This window comes from Poromitra crassiceps, assembly GCF_964638095.1.
Source record: "Poromitra crassiceps genome assembly, chromosome: 9".
NCBI lineage: Eukaryota > Metazoa > Chordata > Actinopteri > Beryciformes > Melamphaidae > Poromitra > Poromitra crassiceps.
Window position 1 is genome coordinate 57,527,331 of NC_139630.1, and position 18,028 is coordinate 57,545,358.

At 43.7% G+C, this 18,028-nt stretch overlaps 1 protein-coding gene across 3 annotated transcripts in view; it reads left to right on the top strand.

Annotated features, from left to right (window-relative positions):
* The first annotated feature begins 1,439 nt into the window (after positions 1-1,439).
* The window catches only part of map3k7 (mitogen-activated protein kinase kinase kinase 7), a 33,147-nt gene continuing 16,558 nt past the window's right edge, over positions 1,440-18,028 (top strand). Inside the window, exons 1-13 of one of the 3 annotated variants that reach the window (XM_083643093.1) lie at positions 1,440-1,677; positions 2,156-2,260; positions 2,409-2,519; positions 2,702-2,767; positions 2,941-2,986; positions 4,256-4,394; positions 7,968-8,096; positions 9,392-9,516; positions 10,075-10,205; positions 10,624-10,705; positions 11,584-11,714; positions 12,193-12,343; positions 14,299-14,379. In XM_083643093.1, the coding sequence (XP_083499219.1) occupies positions 2,180-2,260; positions 2,409-2,519; positions 2,702-2,767; positions 2,941-2,986; positions 4,256-4,394; positions 7,968-8,096; positions 9,392-9,516; positions 10,075-10,205; positions 10,624-10,705; positions 11,584-11,714; positions 12,193-12,343; positions 14,299-14,379 (1,273 nt within the window). In that variant the 5' untranslated portion in view covers positions 1,440-1,677; positions 2,156-2,179. The remainder of the gene's footprint in view (positions 1,678-2,155; positions 2,261-2,408; positions 2,520-2,701; positions 2,768-2,940; positions 2,987-4,255; positions 4,395-7,967; positions 8,097-9,391; positions 9,517-10,074; positions 10,206-10,623; positions 10,706-11,583; positions 11,715-12,192; positions 12,344-14,298; positions 14,380-18,028) is intronic. The other 2 variants (XM_083643092.1, XM_083643094.1) reach the window with 2 other exon arrangements.

Sequence of the window (18,028 nt, forward strand, 5' to 3'; positions counted from 1 at the left end):
TGTCCCCAGCTGGAAGATGACACGTTGGTACATTGTAGGAGGATATTTCCTCACATCCTGCAGGTGAATGCATGCTGCATGATGATGCCACATGGCCACAAGGGACAACGCTTTGCACGCCATGAAAGTCACCTGTACAGAAGGCCAGCGGTCTGTCAGTGGTGATGACTCTTCAAAGACGCAGGTAGCTGAGAACAAACAGACATGCAACCTTCTGTTGACCACAAGTCCCCAATCATATGCCAGAGCAGGTAGTCGTGGCAAAGTGCAAGGTCAGAGTGTTTTAATCACCTTGGACATGAGTTATTAGAATAATTATTTCAGTGGAGAGGGATGGCTCTTGGTATTAAGAACCCTCTGTTCAATATCACAACAAATTAGTTCGTGCTCATTATAGGATGAGTTGGGCTCGCCCGGTGGTTTGGAATGCATCCATTGGGAACCTGTTTTATTACTCCCTATGAGCAGAGCATGTAATTAGCATTCATCAAATGCTGCGTTTATGTAACATCCCTCCTCAGGAATATAGTTTTAACATTACATAAGTGTCACATGCCTGATTATCAAGGAGGGTCTTACTCACAAAGCTGTGTATACAGTTTATGTGTGTGTGCGCGGCTGCGCGCGTGCGTTTGTGTGTGGTCTCTCATAGGCTACCTTCGGGGACACATTTCAGACTTACGACCAGTTAATTGGGGATGGTTTGTCCAATTTGGGGACAAGGTCCTGTCTCCCCAATTTGGAGAAAGCATCTTTTTAGGGGTGGGGTTTGGTTGTAAGGTCGGGGGTCAGGTTATAAGGTTAGGGTTAGGCAAGTAGTGGTTAGGGTTAGGCAAGTGGTTAGGGTTAGGGTAAGTCTCCAGGGAGTGTCCCGAAAAGTGACCATGATCGGGTGTGTGTGTGTGTGTGTGTGTGTGTGTGTGTGTGTGTGTGTGTGTGTGTGTGTGTGTGTGTGTGTGTGTGTGTGTGTGTGTGTGTGTGTGTGTGTGTGTGTGTGTGTGTGTGTGTGTGTGTGTGTGTCTGTGTGTCATCATATGTTCAGCCAAGTCCAAAATAAAATAAAACAAAGGAAAATGAAAGATGGATGACATGGATCAACCCATGGTCCCCTAGCTGGCTGGGGGAATGGAGTCTATGGAAAATTCCTCTTTCCTAGAAGAGGAACTTTCCAGGAATTTTCCATTGACTCCATTCATTTAGCCAGTTCCTAGAAAACCAGGAAAGAGTGGAGAAGGAAAAGTTGCTCTTCATACAATATATACATCAACAATGTCAGGGAAAAGCAGTTGTATATAAATATTTTTGGGGTAAAAAAAACTTTTGAAACAGAGGTTGGACCATGGTTGTTTGGACAGCCCCTGGGGTAATGCAGAGGGACCGAATTGCAGTGAGCACACACTTCCTGATGGAGCTGCTCCTGCGAAGAATAAAAATACACACCTAGCAGCAAGCTAGCTGGACGAGTTGGCAAAAGTTATGTCTGTCTGCCGAGTGGGTAGAGAAAGACTCGTTTGGATAATGGACGTTGTTTTGAAATGTTCTGTACATGAATAGTAGAAAGTTGCTCCATGTCCAGAGAGTCGGCGCTGGTGATCAGTCAACAACTGCGAAGGGTTGGATTGATGAAGCTAGTAAGTCTGAGCTAGCTGGCATTAGCAAGCAGGCCAGACAGCTAATGTAAGCTGGCTAGCTAACGCTACGTTATTCTAGGCCCCGAGTACATTTGTATTTACGTTCATGATGTTAGACTGTTGTAGAGTGTGGCCAATGCTGGTTCATAATGGTGCTTTGTAACTTAGCCCGACTTATGACACAAGCTAACTTTTAGCAGACATGTTTTTCTGTGACAAGCGCAACAGCATTATTAGCTACGCGGTTAGCCAGATAGCTAACGCTACTTCACCATCAGCTGAGTGAAGGCTATGCTAGCTTATGCTGTTTGACAGTTCGTGACAAAATGGCACAACTAACCATAATACTACGGTTTTTTTTAAGTATTCACATGTTGGTTAGCTTTGTCACTTTGTAGCGATAGTTATGTGATTGTGCCACTAACTTTAATGTAAGTATTTTGTTGGTGGTCTGCGCCTTGTTGTGCTAGCTGTGATTTGACGTGTCGTTTTTTTTGTCTGTTACTTTAAATGTTTCCCTTTAGTAAGTTACTAGCTGTCAGCTAGTAATGTCTGCCGCCGATATGCTCGAAACACCTCCTGGATATCCCTTTGAAGAAATCGATTATGTGGACATTGAAGTTGAGGAGGTAAGTTGTTTGTTATTGTAGCCTCCATATATTGTGACATTGTCAGAAATCATAATGATCTACAATCCATTGCTTTTCAAAGGGGATAAAGCTGTTGCAGTGTTGGGATGAAGTGTTATAACTTAGTTACAATTAACTTCATTTCCAGGTGGTGGGCAGAGGAGCTTTTGGGGTTGTTTGCAAAGCCAAATGGAAAGGCAAAGATGTTGCAATCAAGACCATTGAGAGTGAATCAGAACGGAAAGCCTTCATTGTTGAGGTATTGTTGTTCAGAAGAATGCATTATTGCTACAAAATGTTTAGTTGGACTGGTTGTTTCATTCACATTAATGTCATCTTTTCATTAGTAGTACAAAGCATCATGACCCAAGGATTGGGTGTCGTAGCGTTCTGATAATAAATCAGATGGAATTGTTCTTAATGTATCTCCTCTGTCTTTAGCTGCGGCAGCTTTCGCGAGTGAACCACCCCAATATTGTGAAGTTGTACGGCTCTTGCAATAATCCAGTAAGTTAACAGCACTGATAATGTTGTGGCTGTTTGCCTAAACAGTTCTGGTAATAGGTTGTCCTCTCCAACTACTACACTCTCACACTACATTGATGATCTGATTTAGCAATGACAGTGTTTTATCTATTTTGTTGCAACTTTCTTTTTCATGTTTTTCTCTCCCCATTCAGGTCTGCCTGGTGATGGAATATGCTGAAGGCGGTTCATTGTACAATGGTGGGTCTACATGTTGTACCAAAAACATGACTGTTGTCCAGCGTTTGTGCCCACAAAGCCTTTTCTTGTACAGACATGAGAATCGACCCTGTTGAGTTGACTTTCCCCTGTTTGCATGTTCCTTCTTTTGTCCAGTTCCTTTATTATCCTTGCACAGTGACCTGCAGTACGGCCTTGCTTGTCCCTGGCTTAGACATACACATGGAACTGGTTACTCACGGGCCTTAATAAACAACAAAAGCTCTGCAAAAATCACTCAACTTTTTGGCCAAATCTCTCTTTGATCAATGAACATTTGTGCAAGGAGAAGGTTTAATTTTTGTGTGTCTGATACAAACGGTGAAAAAGTAATGCACATACAAAAAACCTTCAAGGCAGGTGCTGGCAGACACTTTTGGGTGTCTGGTGATTATCAATTTGCCATGATGTAATGCTATAATGCGATAATACAAGCTAGCGTAGCACCATTCCAAAACTGTTATCAAATGTACAGTAGCCTAAGAAATGCATAGTGTACACACAGGTGAAAGTGCTACCTCATATTGCATGATAGTAAGTTTATCCAAGCTGAGCAAAATTGCCCCAGATTTGCCATACCGGTATTTGGAGTTTGAAGCAAATTTAGATTAAGTTAACACTTAATCAATCATAGTGCTTTAAATGATGTTGTTTATGCATGCATGCAATTAGAGGCATTCCAACTGTAAATGAAGCCACAAAGGTATTTTTTCTAGTATGTGTGTTTCATACTTTGAAGAGGCCTTGTATTGATATTTAAATATATACATCAGTTTTCTGACCACTTCGCTGGTTCAGACATCCTCTATTCCCATCTAGTTTGCATTGTCAAGTTTTTACTCTACATGCACATCATCCATAAATAAGGACAATTGTGCTTAAGCCTTCACAATTACCTTTCCTCCATCCTTACTGAATCTCTATCAAAGTTACTGATGGGAGCTATGTTACCATGACTTTGATGTTATATCAAAGTTACTGATGGGAGCTATGTTACCATGACTTTGATGTTATATCAAAGTTACTGATGGGAGCTATGTTACCGTGACTTTGATGTTATTCAAAATGTATTCTGAGCTTGCCCCTATAATGATCTTGTTAAAGATTAGATGGTGAGAATGTAGTCAAACGTAGAGTTATGCATGTGAATGTCTTTTAAGTGTACGTGTCAGTGTGACTACAGGGCCTAGGTTCCTTTTGGAATGTTGTAATCGTGTGTTTGTGGTGGTGACTGTGCTCTCTCGTCCACAGTGCTGCATGGTGCTGAACCCCTCCCCTATTACACTGCCTCCCATGCCATGAGCTGGTGTTTTCAGTGTTCCCAGGGCGTGGCCTATCTCCACGGCATGAAACCAAAGGCTCTCATTCACAGGGACCTCAAGCCACCCAAGTATGCTCCTCCTCCTCACCTCTCGCTGTCTTCTCTCCTGTTTGACTGTGCCACCTGCGTGCTGCCATTTTTCATTTGTTCAAGTTGCCAATATGTGATTTAACGTGTTGCACAGCTCCTAGCATACTTTTGATTTGGCCATCTAATGTTGTGAACAGAACTGCACGGGTTTCCCTTGCGTCATATAAGCCGGAGAGACGGAGGTGAAACAAGGAGAAACCGCATTAAATGGGTGGTGATATACAGCGACGGGCTCAAGGGGCTTTCCCGAAGGCCATGTTGTCGTGAAAATATTTGTGTATTGTAGGGATGAAACAATTACCGGTTTAATGATAAACCGGGATACAAAATTCCCTTACGTTAACCGTACCATTTCACATTTTCATTGTCATTAAAATCGTGATTACTGCGTTACTGTGATTACAGCGCTTTGGAAAAAAAAACTGCACTGTCCATCATCAACCAAAATTAGCAACAGTCTCCCAGATGCAGACGCGCCGCCTTGGTGAAATGATTTCAGTCAGTCTATCAGTACTTTACTTTTTGGGTCTTGAGTTTTCAATATAAAACTTGGCCAAATTATTTCAGTGAATGTCAGTACATCATACATACATATATCAGTACTTTTTCAAAATTTTCAGCACATTTTATGATTTTAACAATACCGTGATAATACTGATAACCGTGATAATTTTGGTCACTATAATCGTGATGTGAAATTTTCATATTGTTTCATCTGTAGTTTATTGGAATGATCAGATGAGATGAAGTTGAAAAATTAGAAAAATGTTATGCCTCTCTTCTCGTGCACCAATTTGCTTCAGCTACTGACCAGCCAATCGTGATTCAGTGATTCAGGCCGTCAGTGATTTCTCTCACTGACGGCCCGACGGCGATTCAACCCGCTGTCGGCCACAGACGCTCACTGACCTTAAAGACTAGGGCCACAGACGCTCACTGACCTTAAAGACTAGGGCCACAGACGCTCACTGACCTTAAAGACTAGGGCCACAGACGCTCACTGACCTTAAAGACTAGGGCCACAGACGCTCACTGACCTTAAAGACTAGGGCCACAGACACTCACTGACCTTAAAGACTAGGGCCACAGACGCTCACTGACCTTAAAGACTAGGGCCACAGACGCTCTCAGACGTTGACCGATGGCCGACTGTCGGCCTGTTGTGTCTGGAGCTATACACTACAGCAACCCATAGGAGCGTGGTTTCTAGTCTAATGTGCTTCCTGTTCCATTTCTGTATGTTCCATGTTGACAAGTGAGGAAGGCTGTTTTACATAGTGGTACTGATGGATGTAGACCCCACAGGTTTTTACATAGTGGTACTGATGGATGTAGACCCAACAGGTTTTTACATAGTGGTACTAATGGATGTAGACCCCACAGGTTTTTACATAGTGGTACTGATGGATGTAGACCCAACAGGTTTTTACATAGTGGTACTGATGGATGTAGACCCAACAGGTTTTTACATAGTGGTACTGATGGATGTAGACCCCACAGGTTTTTACATAGTGGTACTAATGGATGTAGACCCCACAGGTTTTTACATAGTGGTACTGATGGATGTAGACCCAACAGGTTTTTACATAGTGGTACTGATGGATGTAGACCCAACAGGTTTTTACATAGTGGTACTGATGGATGTAGACCCCACAGGTTTTTACATAGTGGTACTAATGGATGTAGACCCCACAGGTTTTTACATAGTGGTACTGATGGATGTAGACCCAACAGGTTTTTACATAGTGGTACTGATGGATGCAGACCCCACAGGTTTTTACATAGTGGTACTGATGGATGTAGACCCAACAGGTTTTTACATAGTGGTACTGATGGATGTAGACCCCACAGGTTTTTACATAGTGGTACTGATGGATGTAGACCCAACAGGTTTTTACATAGTGGTACTGATGGATGTAGACCCAACAGGTTTTTACATAGTGGTACTGATGGATGTAGACCCCACAGGTTTTTACATAGTGGTACTGATGGATGTAGACCCAACAGGTTTTTACATAGTGGTACTGATGGATGTAGACCCAACAGGTTTTTACATAGTGGTACTGATGGATGTAGACCCCACAGGTTTTTACATAGTGGTACTGATGGATGCAGACCCCACAGGTTTTTACATAGTGGTACTGATGGATGTAGACCCCACAGGTTTTTACATAGTGGTACTGATGGATGTAGACCCCACAGGTTTTTACATAGTGTACTGATGGATGTAGACCCCACAGGTTTTTACATAGTGGTACTGATGGATGTAGACCCCACAGGTTTTTACATAGTGGTACTGATGGATGTAGACCCCACAGGTCTTTATTGGGCTCTGGTGGAAAGAAACCCCCTGGCAAGACTCTGGGAATAACCAGCTGGTCCATTTCCTAGAGAACTGTCGTGGACTTTCTAGGAATAACCAGGTCATTCAATGTGACAAGTTGTCAGCTCTGAATTTATTGTGCTTATATTTTTTTGTATCTTGTATTTTTTTTCCAGAGCTGTTTTTCTAGCTTATGCTTTCACCTCCAATGCTTGTGATGATATCCAATTTAATGCTACTAGAGAGATACATAGATACCATGAAATTACAAGATTAAGTTAGATACCATGAAGTTACAATAATGATATACCGGTAGTCAAGCAGAGAAGCTAATTATGTTCCTATTCCTTTTCACATAATACAATTGCTAGTGTCTGAGGTTGGTGAGGGTTTGGATATGCAAGATACATAAAGTCTACTTGTTACATTTGAACATAATAATAAATAATTAAAGGACATGATAACCCTGGTGTCACTGGAGAATCCAAGGAAGGGCTTTTGTTTTAATTGTAGTTTTGATTGATTGAGTTCTTTATTGATAATGAATACACAGTATATACAATATACATATATACATACACAGGCCCACCATTATCAAAAGGATAAAAACACAATAAAGCTAACAGCTTATTTCCATTGCGGTCCTCATGATGACTGTTATAAAATGTGTACTGTTGTGTGTATGTCTGGATGTGTGTAAGTGTATAACAGTGTGAGTGCCACAAGCACTTGTCAGAGTCTGAGGGTAACGCGTGGGTGTGCCTGCCACGCAGGGGGGAGAATGATATGGGAAAGTGGGGCACAGTGAATAACCAATAAAAATAAGCATAAAATAAAATAAAAGACAATTTGTGCTATTAAAAAATAAACCCATCAAATCCTAATAAAAACATACATTAAAATATAATCAAGTAAAAGAAATAAAATAAAATAAGATCTAATAAAATACAGGGTCGAGTGAAACACCGGCTCAGTTACTGGCTGGCCGACAACAGGTCGCCCCCCACCTCAAAATAGTTTACTTGACATCGAAATTGTAGTATCAATTGCAATATCATATCACTAAAATGATATCGTAGCCTATACCATGTACTTGTAGTTGTTGGCATAGTACTGCGTTTTTATCCCACAAGCAAGTCAGGCAGGTCATATTGTTTTATGCACCCTGTCCAGTTCAAAGCGTTGTCAGCCTGTAACGGGATGTATTTCTCTGCTTTGGTTTGTTTCAGCCTGCTTCTGGTGGCAGGCGGCACCGTGCTGAAGATATGTGACTTTGGAACAGCATGCGACATTCAGACCCACATGACCAACAACAAAGGAAGTGCAGCATGGATGGCCCCAGAGGTATTTGAAGGCAAGTACGAGTGGCATCTGAAGTATGTGCAAGGCTTCGCTACGTGTCCCTGTCCGTTTTGACTTATTTATCTGTTTATTCAACTGAAAAGCCAATATGTGCATCCTATTCCATTTACATAGAACCACCTCAACCAATACAACTCCTCACTCAACCAATACAACTTCTCATCCATGTTTGTTCTTTCTCATAGGGGATGCACAATAGGGGATGCACAAGAGGGGATGCACAATATTTTTTTCCGAGATGCTGATATTTTTCAACTCTTTTGGCCGGTTGCTGATATTGATATTTGCACGCATTTTTTTTCTACCCAATTTCAGAGAACATCAAGTCTCTCCTGTAGTGAAAGTAACATGGCCGACTGACAGGTGCAGAGTGCAGACATAAATACAATGCTTTTGGGCTTGGTTAGGTTACAAATACAATAATTGTAATCTTGTTTTTTTTAATGACGTCGTGCTGTGCACGCACCCATGTGCCGGGGCCATGGCGTTGACCATTTAGTTAAACATCGAGCATTTGGGCCTAATTAAAGCATCATTTTCTTGGCATGTCATATCGGCAGAAATGTTCGCTTCGTGCCTTTTTCGGCCGATACCGATGGCGTGCCGATATCTTCGTGCATCCCTACTTTATAACAGTCACCTTTCACCTTGATGGCAGCTTAGCTCCCAGCATTGAGACGTTAATTCTCGAGTCACCGTCCACCTTCCTCTCCATGCTCTCCCAAGCCTGGTGAGAAGATGAATGGAGTGATGCTGGTGGCTTTATTTCCCTCGAGAGACCCCGGTGTAGAATCTGTGATTCAGCTGCTAGCCTAATCTATTGATACATTATGAGACGTGTTCTTGGCGAGGGGGGATCAGGAGGAAACATGAATTCAGCTGTAGTCATTATCTTGTCCACCACCACCGTCGCCGCCTTGCAACTAATTTGCATCGGTGTGAAATGGCCTCAGCCAATCAGAATGCCTCGGCACAGCAACTTTAAAAATAGGTGTGTTGTGATGTGCACTTTAATTTAGCAATAATAGGCGCAGTGATTAAGCAACTCAGGAGCCGCTCCGTGCTCAAATTGCTCCCAGTTATTCACACATCCTCCTCCCCTCTGAAAGTGGAGATGAGAGAAAAGCTCCCATGCTTTCCCAGGCAACAACATCCCCGCTCTCATCTCACAAACGCTGCAGAGAATCACTTTCATCAGTCAATCAGCGATGTCAAACCGAGCGCCTTTTTTTCCCTCTGCGTTTGAAAGGACCTAAGTGTTGCTCTGGCTTTCCTCTGTACTTCCAGGCAGCAATTACAGTGAGAAGTGTGATGTGTTCAGCTGGGGGATCATTCTCTGGGAGGTGATCACGCGCAGGAAGCCCTTTGATGAGATTGGAGGCCCGGCCTTTCGCATTATGTGGGCTGTGCACAACGGTGAGTCTGGGACGGTGGAGGGGTGTGTGTGTGTGTGTGTGTGTGTGGGGGGGGGGGGGGGGGGGTGTGTGTGTGTGTGTGTGTGTGTGTGTCGTAGTGTTGGGGAAGGAGCAAAAGAGTTGTGGGTGGTGTGGGGCACGGATCCTCTGTCTATATGTCAATCACTATGGACCTTCAAAGCTGCCTGCCCAGCTAGGCCTGCAGGGGGAGGAAATGAGTTAAGAGGCCGGGAGAAGAGAGCCACTTAAATGGCTTGTTCACCTGTGTAGCGCCCCCCGCAGGTTGTTCCAACACAGACAGATGGAGGAGAATACTAATGGGACACTAATAAATACCTGGAGATTTAAGTGTAATATGCTGCACTACTGAATCCGTCTCTCTGACTCATTACTGGCTCTAGCACCACGGGACCTGCTGGGGTTTAGCATACATTAGCTTAGCATACATTAGCTGTGCGTTATTCCCTCGCAGGTCTGATGTGATGCCCGAAGTGATCACTTCCACTCACTGTGATTGTGACTCCTCGCTTGTGTGCTTTTATTTGTGCTCATGTTTCAGGCACAAGACCGCCTTTAATCAAGAACCTGCCCAAGCCCATCGAGAGCCTGATGACGCGCTGCTGGTCCAAAGACCCATCTCAGAGGCCTTCCATGGAGGAGATAGTGAAGATCATGACTCATCTGATGAGGGTAATGCTCACACACACACACACACACACACACACACACACACACACACACACACACACACACTCACACACTCACACACTCTCACACACTCACTCAGCCTTCACAAGTGCATCACATTGGGGGTGTATGCTTGACACCCCTGGGCTACACTGTTACAACTGATGATGATACAGGCTAGCTCCCCATTGCTCTACTTTACAAAGCTAGATGAAGGCATGGCTGACTGCAAATGAACTAATAAGCACTTAATTAACCACGCTTGGCTTGGCTTAATGAGAGTGGAAGGTGACATTTCTCAGTGCACAACATTGCAAGTTAAATATAAGTTACTAATTAAAGTAATTATAATATTGATTATAATGCTAATGCAAACATTTTATTCCTCACTACGTACCTGTCTTTCAATCTGTGTTTCCAGTATTTCCCAGGATCTGATGAACCCCTGCAATATCCATACCAGTATTCAGATGAGGGACAGAGCAACTCTGCAACTAGTACAGGTAGAGTGGCCTGCTCTGAAATCTTGGGATGTACTGAGGTGGTACTCATACCTGATTACTGGACCAATACCAAGAAGCTTAAGGTATTTGCATCCGAGATCAGATGTCAAAGTAAAGTCACTATCGACAACACACAGAAGAATGTTAGAGCTCTCGAATTGAGAAAAATCCCTTATATCTCAAATCCTGTTGTCCAGTGATCTCACAGTGGTACTAAAGCCTGGTGTTTATTACCTCAGGACCCCAGGAATTGTATTGTGCCCGGGAACATGTCAATGGTTTATCCCTGGCTGAAACTATCTATGGTATTTTGACTTAACACAGACGTCCTTATGGAGTTTTAATCCCATCGCGATCAACATCTGGTGTTTCACACGATTAGCCACGTGTGCATCTGGCATCTGTATTACAACCAGTGCTGGAGCTTTACAGGAATATGGAGTGACTTGAAGAGAGCTTTGCTGTACTGTGGCTGACAGTGACACATTCACATGGCTACGTCCCTGAATTGCCACGGTCGGCCAGTAAATTATTTTACTGTCCAGATGATGGGACTGAAATGACTGCCGTACATGGGCAAAAAAATCTTAACAGGATGTAAGTCTGTATTGTTGAGTAGGCTTGGCACTGTATGAGTGAATACTTTCTGAACCTGTGTGGAGAAAGGGGTATCAGTACGTCCCTAATTTGAAGAGCATCTGTTTCTCTAATTATTTCCAGTGTGTCTTTCAAACGTGTTAATTTGACTCTGCCAGATGTTACACGTTTTGTAACCGGACTCTGCCAGATGGGGGCGGTATTGTTGTGAAAACAACACTGCCCCCATCTGGCAGAGTCCGGTAACATTGTTGAGATAAAGTGGAAAGCCTGTCTCCCAGGTTCGTATGTGGACTACACCTGCACCAGCACGAGCAACAAGAGCGACGTGAACATGGAGCACAGTGACTCTCAGGGGAGCAACGACACCATCAAGATCACGCCTCAGTTTGCACCGCACTTCAAGCCAAAGGCAAAAGGACACTCCTACCTACCTTCCCTCAACTCCATCAATTCTGTTGTTATAATAACATAGACAACACTACCAGTCAAAAGTCTGGCCACAGCACACTTTAGGATAATAGCAAATACATCACAACTATGAAATAATAACACAAATGTTGCTATGATGGCCAACATTGTTTTTTTTTACACAAAACAAAATCTTATATTTTAGATTCTTTTAAAGTAGCCGCGCTTTGCCTTGATGGAAAGGCAAAAGCTTTGGAAGGAAATCCATACCTAGGATCAACTTCTCTAAGAAACTAATTTCAAGCATTTAAGCAGAAGCCTTTAGATCAAAATGGCTTTAAGACAATGAAGAGCATAGTCCCTGCAATCAGGTATGTCCATACTTTTGACTGGTGTACAGATGAGGTTATGTGTAAAATCATAGGATCATTGATCTCCTGTAAGAGTTTGTGGTAGTGACAGGTCTGCTTGTGTTTCAGGGAGACCCGTTAATGAGGACTCTGCCTCTCTCCAGAGGGGGCAGCGTTGAGAGCCTGTCTGCACGGACGCAGTGCCTGGCATCCTCAGACAGCAAACGAATGAGCGCTGACCTGTCCGAGTTGGAGCCCAAGATGCCATTTGCACCCGCAGGTAATGTCAGGAACTACACAGGCACCACCGAGCAAAACGTGGGAACCCGGCGAGATGAGCTTATCGAGGCACACTGGCATGACCGTTTGCTTTTCAACAGTATGACTTCCCCGTTTGACATGAAACCGTACATAGGAAAGACATGTTGGTAGCATTGTTTCAGTTACCGAGGTGGGTCTTGTTTGAATGAGGCCTTTAAAAATCCACAAGAAGCTGCTCCCCTGGCTCCCAAGTCCAGTTCAGTTTCATCTGCTTTCATCACTTTGAGGCGAGGATTAATTTCTCATCCAAACGCATCCATAATGCTCCTGTACACTGAGGCCCTGTCAACCCCCGGCTGTCAGTCATCGCCCCCCTCAGGCAGAACGCAGCATACTCAACCGGCCCTGTCATGTCTAAATAGACGGCCGAAGTCACACCCTCTTCCGGGTTCTGCATGGGACCTGAGGAAGTTAATTCCACATAGATTTCTCTGTTGATGATTTGTAAAATCCTTATAGAGCCAAAGTGAACGTCACTTACTGCTTCAGCACTGTGCCAGAGATTTTCATCTGCCATTTATTTTCCCATAGACATTTTGTAAAATGCTTATAGAAAATAGTTTTACTTCAAACCAAATGGTTCAGCTAACGCTATAATCGGGAGAGACCATAGAACATTTTACTCAGACAACAAAAAAAAATATATATATATATATTTTCTTTAAATCCTAATTTTTTTAACGTTTTGGTCCGAGTGAAATGTTATGTAATCTCTCCTGTTTCTAAATCTATCTGTACCATTTGGGTTGAACAAGTCAAACTATTTTTTATAAGCATTTTACGAAATGTCTATGGGAAAATAAATGGCGGCTGAAAATCTCTGGTACAGTGCTGAAGCAGGAAGTGACGTTCCACTTTGGCTCTCTATTAGGGCTGTGAATCTTCACTGGCCTCACGATTCCATTCAATTACGATTCAGAGGGCTACGATTCGATTCGATTACGATTATCGATGCATCTCGATGCATCTTAAATCGATGCATCACTTTTTTCCGCAATACATGATTTATTTTTTCTCACTTTCTTTTTTCTCACTGTGTGGCTACTTTTAAAATAAAAGTGCATTTGGAATTGCATTGTATTATGATCCATAATTAAAATAAACAACTGCATGTACTTCCATTATATTTTATTTGATTATATATATATATATATATATATATATATATATATATATATATATATATATATTTTTTAATAATCGATTTTTGACATTTGTGAATCGATGGAGAATTGTGCACGTCCGCATCGCGATGCATCTTATAATCGATTATTTTTGACACCCCTACTCTCTATAAACAAACGACAAGTAAACCTCTTTATATTTACGTCAAACATCAATGGAGAAATGAATGGGGAATTCACTTCCTGAGGTCCTATGCGGACCTGGGAGGGGGTGGGACTTAGGGAGGGGGTGGGGCTTAGGGAGGGGGTGGGGCTTAGGCACTCCAACGTTAGAAGAATCTCTCCGCAGCAAGTGTATGTCAGGGTTTTATCCGTGTTGCTTGGTTACACTACATGGTCTCCCTTTCTTTGTTCAAACTTTAATGACTAGACTCATTTCAAAGGCTCATCCATCCTAAGATCCTGTAACACCTGCCAGTTATGTCTTTATAGTTTGCCTTGTTGAGGTTTTTGTCCAATGAGCATTGGAAGCTGAATGTCTGCTAGCGTCTGTGCTGAGAGAGTCGATGCAGTGCCGCCCTGCCAGCAGCTTCCACAGCCTCTGTCTGGAATGGACAGGGTGCATGCGGCCCTTGCATGTCCGATGTCCGCTCTGCATGTGTGTCGGCCCAGAGGGACACACAGGAAGTGACCCGTGGTCCATTTCCTGTCCGGCTCTGGTGCACCCGTCTTGTCTTGGTCTGCATGCTTGTGTACGCAGCTGTGTGTGTGTGTATGTGTATTTTTGCAGCACGCCCCCAGTATAAACGAGGCCACCGTAAAACGGCGTCGTTCGGCACCATTCTGGATGTCCCCAAGATCGTCGTCACAGGTATCAGTGGACCGCTGGGCCTCCCGGTGCCCGGGTGGCGCCCGGCTTGGCTGAGCCCACGGGTTGCTCTGCTCTGACATGGCCCTCTCCTGTCTGTCACTCCATGGGCTACTCCTCACCGCTGAAGCACTTCTCAAATCACTCCACATTCCCATTGAGCTTATTATTTAGCAAAAAGTCTCAGGCCAATTTCCTTAACTGAAAATTCAATTAAATATACCATGGAGTAATTCTTATGACTGCTCGTCCTGGAGTAACACTGGAGTAACACACATCGGAGTGATTTTCTCTCTTGATTCCTCTCTGTCTTTTGTATTTGGTTGGACAGAAGCGGAACATGAGTTAACGTGGGAGCTTTCTCATCTGCGCTCTCACCTTTGACTCTGGAGATATACTTGCGCGTTTGCGTGCGTATCCCCGCTGTGCGTTTGGAGCGCTGGTTGTGCACGTCCTCGGAAATTAACGCTCCAAGCGTACGCAGGATACGCGAGGCAGCCATCATGCGAAAGCGTAGTTAAACGCAAGTATATCTCTCCAGGCTTACACCCAAAATGCTGCTCCCAAAAATTCAGAAGGCATAATAACACAAGCTTCCACAGAGATTCGTCAAGACTGTATGTCACCAATCAAACTATTTGTCGCACTTCAGGAAATCAAATCGGCATATATATATATATATATATATATATATATATATATATATATATATATATATTGCATCAGATTGGGTGACGCAGATGAGATAAGATTCATAATAACTCATGGCCCGTTCTCTCAGTCATCTTTCTGGCTTGGCTGCAGATCAGATCATGGCAGTGGAAGTAAATCAGTACTCCAGCACTTTGCATTTGAGCTTGTCCTTGCCTTTCATGCATAGAGGACACTGTGAAAGCTTGGCTAATTTTTTATTTTATTTTATTTTTGCCCCTCTCTCGCTCTCTCTCTCTCTCCACATGCATTAACTTTGAAAGAGTCATTTTGATTAATTTCTCTCACATTGAGGGTCAGAGCTATTATTACAAGCAGAGATGGGGATGAACCAAATGGGGACGGTGCTGGATGTCACGCAAAAAAAAAGCTTCTATTTTGGAGCTGGATGAGACACGTTGAATGAGTGTGTACCGTAATTTCCGCACTATAAGCCGCACCGGAGTATAAGCCGCAGCAGCAAAATTGCCTGTTTGTTACATATATAAGCCGCACCGGACTATAAGCCGCAGGTGTTTTAATGTTTTTTTTTATTTTTTTTTATATTTTTTTTATTGTGTTTTAATGTTTAATTACCATATGTAAGGGTTCATGCACAGAGCGGATTGTCGGGAAAGAGATGGCTGTTTGAGGAAGCTCCCATTTATTAACATTTCAACAAAACAACATAACACAACACCACCTTTGTTTTTTTTACAGTGCACACAGTGTCCGCGGTGTGGTGAAAAGAGGGCAAGAGAGGAAATTAAAACAGAAGTGGATTTATAGTTAGAAAGAGTGCTAAAGAAGAGAGATTTTTTTTTTTTTTTTTTTTTTTTTCTGAAAAAAATCCATAGATAAGCCGCAGGGCCAAAAAACGGGGAAAAAGCCGCGGCTTATAGTCCGAAATTTACGGTAATTAAATCCAGTGACTCAGGGAGTCAGCTGATACATGTCGTTATGAAAGGTAGGACACTGTTATCACTGCATGTGCACACCTGTATGACAGGCTCCACCCACTTATCATTTAGAATGAATGGCTGGAAGCTATGCTTCAGCATTCAAACAGACTGACTTTATTCAAGTGCGTGTGTGGGACAGCTACCAAAAAGCTGTTTGTGACAAATGCTTGTTTTTAATTAGTAATTACAATTGAATTCAAGACAGAAAATGAGGTCAACGTTACATGAGGAGCACATGGGTGGATGCAAGCAGTATAGTGTTTCTCTTGACACATGTGGAAATCTTGTTTTGGAGTGTTTATTTGTTCTTGAGCTTGTTGTGTTTTGCCTCTCTGTTGGGCCTTGGATAGAGCCTGTAGTCCGCCTGCAGTTAGCTAGTATCTGCTTAAGCAGGGTTCCTTCTCTGCTTTCACACTGTGAACAAGTGTGATGAATGAACTGGATCTATCCCAGCAGGCCTTGCAAAGTCTGGAATAGTATTAAAACATTGTGCAGTCCAGAGATACCTGACTTCATGATGAGCTCGATGGCATTTTGCATATTTGCACAAATTGCACTGCACATCATCACTGCCATCATATGAAAGCGTAGTAACTCCAATTTGAGTGATTTTAACGTTTTTTGTTTTAATTGACACAGATTATGTGGTCTTCTATGGCTTGAAAAACGTCTCACCATCCTTGCGCTTATAAACACCTAAATGTGTGGAGGTCAAGCTGGAAACATGGCTGCTTTTCTTTTTAGCTCTGGAGAAGTTAACATTTTTGAAATAGCAGTTTTTCACCTGGCAACGACGGTGTGATAGGTCAGAGGTCATATGAGGTGTGATAGGTCTGAGGGTTAGGGTTAGGGTCTGAGGTCATATGAGGTGTGATAGGTCTGAGGGTTAGGGTTAGGGTCTGAGGTCATATGAGGTGTGATAGGTCTGAGGGTTAGGGTCTGAGGTCATATGAGGTGTGATAGGTCTGAGGGTTAGGGTCTGAGGTCATATGAGGTGTGATAGGTCTGAGGGTTAGGGTTAGGGTCTGAGGTCATATGAGGTGTGATAGGTCTGAGGGTTAGGGTTAGGGTCTGAGGTCATATGAGGTGTGATAGGTCTGAGGGTTAGGGTCTGAGGTCATATGATTGCCACCATCAGTGAAGATGAAATTGAACACTGACTGTCATCTCATCTTCAAACCCAGTAAAGAAATGAGGTTCTTGAAAATGCACAACATTTTGAAATGTACATTTCTGCTCCCCAGTAAACTGCTTGGTATATAATGGAGAGATATCCTCCTTCACTACTGCTGTAGTTAGGTACACTCATTCATACTGTATGCGTGGGTGGTGGTCCGGGAGAGACGGTAATAATATGTGTAGGGCTGTTATGAAGACCACAATGCTCTCATAACTGGATCATTCACAACAGCTGTCACAACTTTTTGTATTTTTGGACAGCAAGATGTGACCGCGAAGACACTGCTCCAGTGCTTTCAAAGGAAGATAGCTGCTCATATCTTTTGAGCGCAGGATAGCTGCTGGAATACACACAGTTGTTGTGCAGACGCCGGGCGAGGCCCGTGTAGCTTCCACCTCGTGTTCACCTCGGCAGGGAGATGAATGAGTGACGGCTCGAGAGGGTCGTAGCGCCTGGTGCTGCTGCCCACCAGCCACCCCCTGCCTACCAGTCACCCCCTGCCTACCAGTCACCCCCTGCCTACCAGTCACCCCCTGCCTACCAGCCACCCCCTGCCTACCAGTCACCCCCTGCCTACCAGTCACCCCCTGCCTACCAGTCACCCCCTGCCTACCAGCCACCCCCTGCCTACCAGTCACCCCCTGCCTACCAGTCACCCCCTGCCTACCAGTCACCCCCTGCCTACCAGTCACCCCCTGCCTACCAGTCACCCCCTACCTACCAGTCACCCCCTGCCTACCAGCCACCCCCTGCTTACCAGCCACCCCCTGCCTACCAGCCACCCCCTGCCTACCAGTCACCCCCTGCCTACCAGCCACCC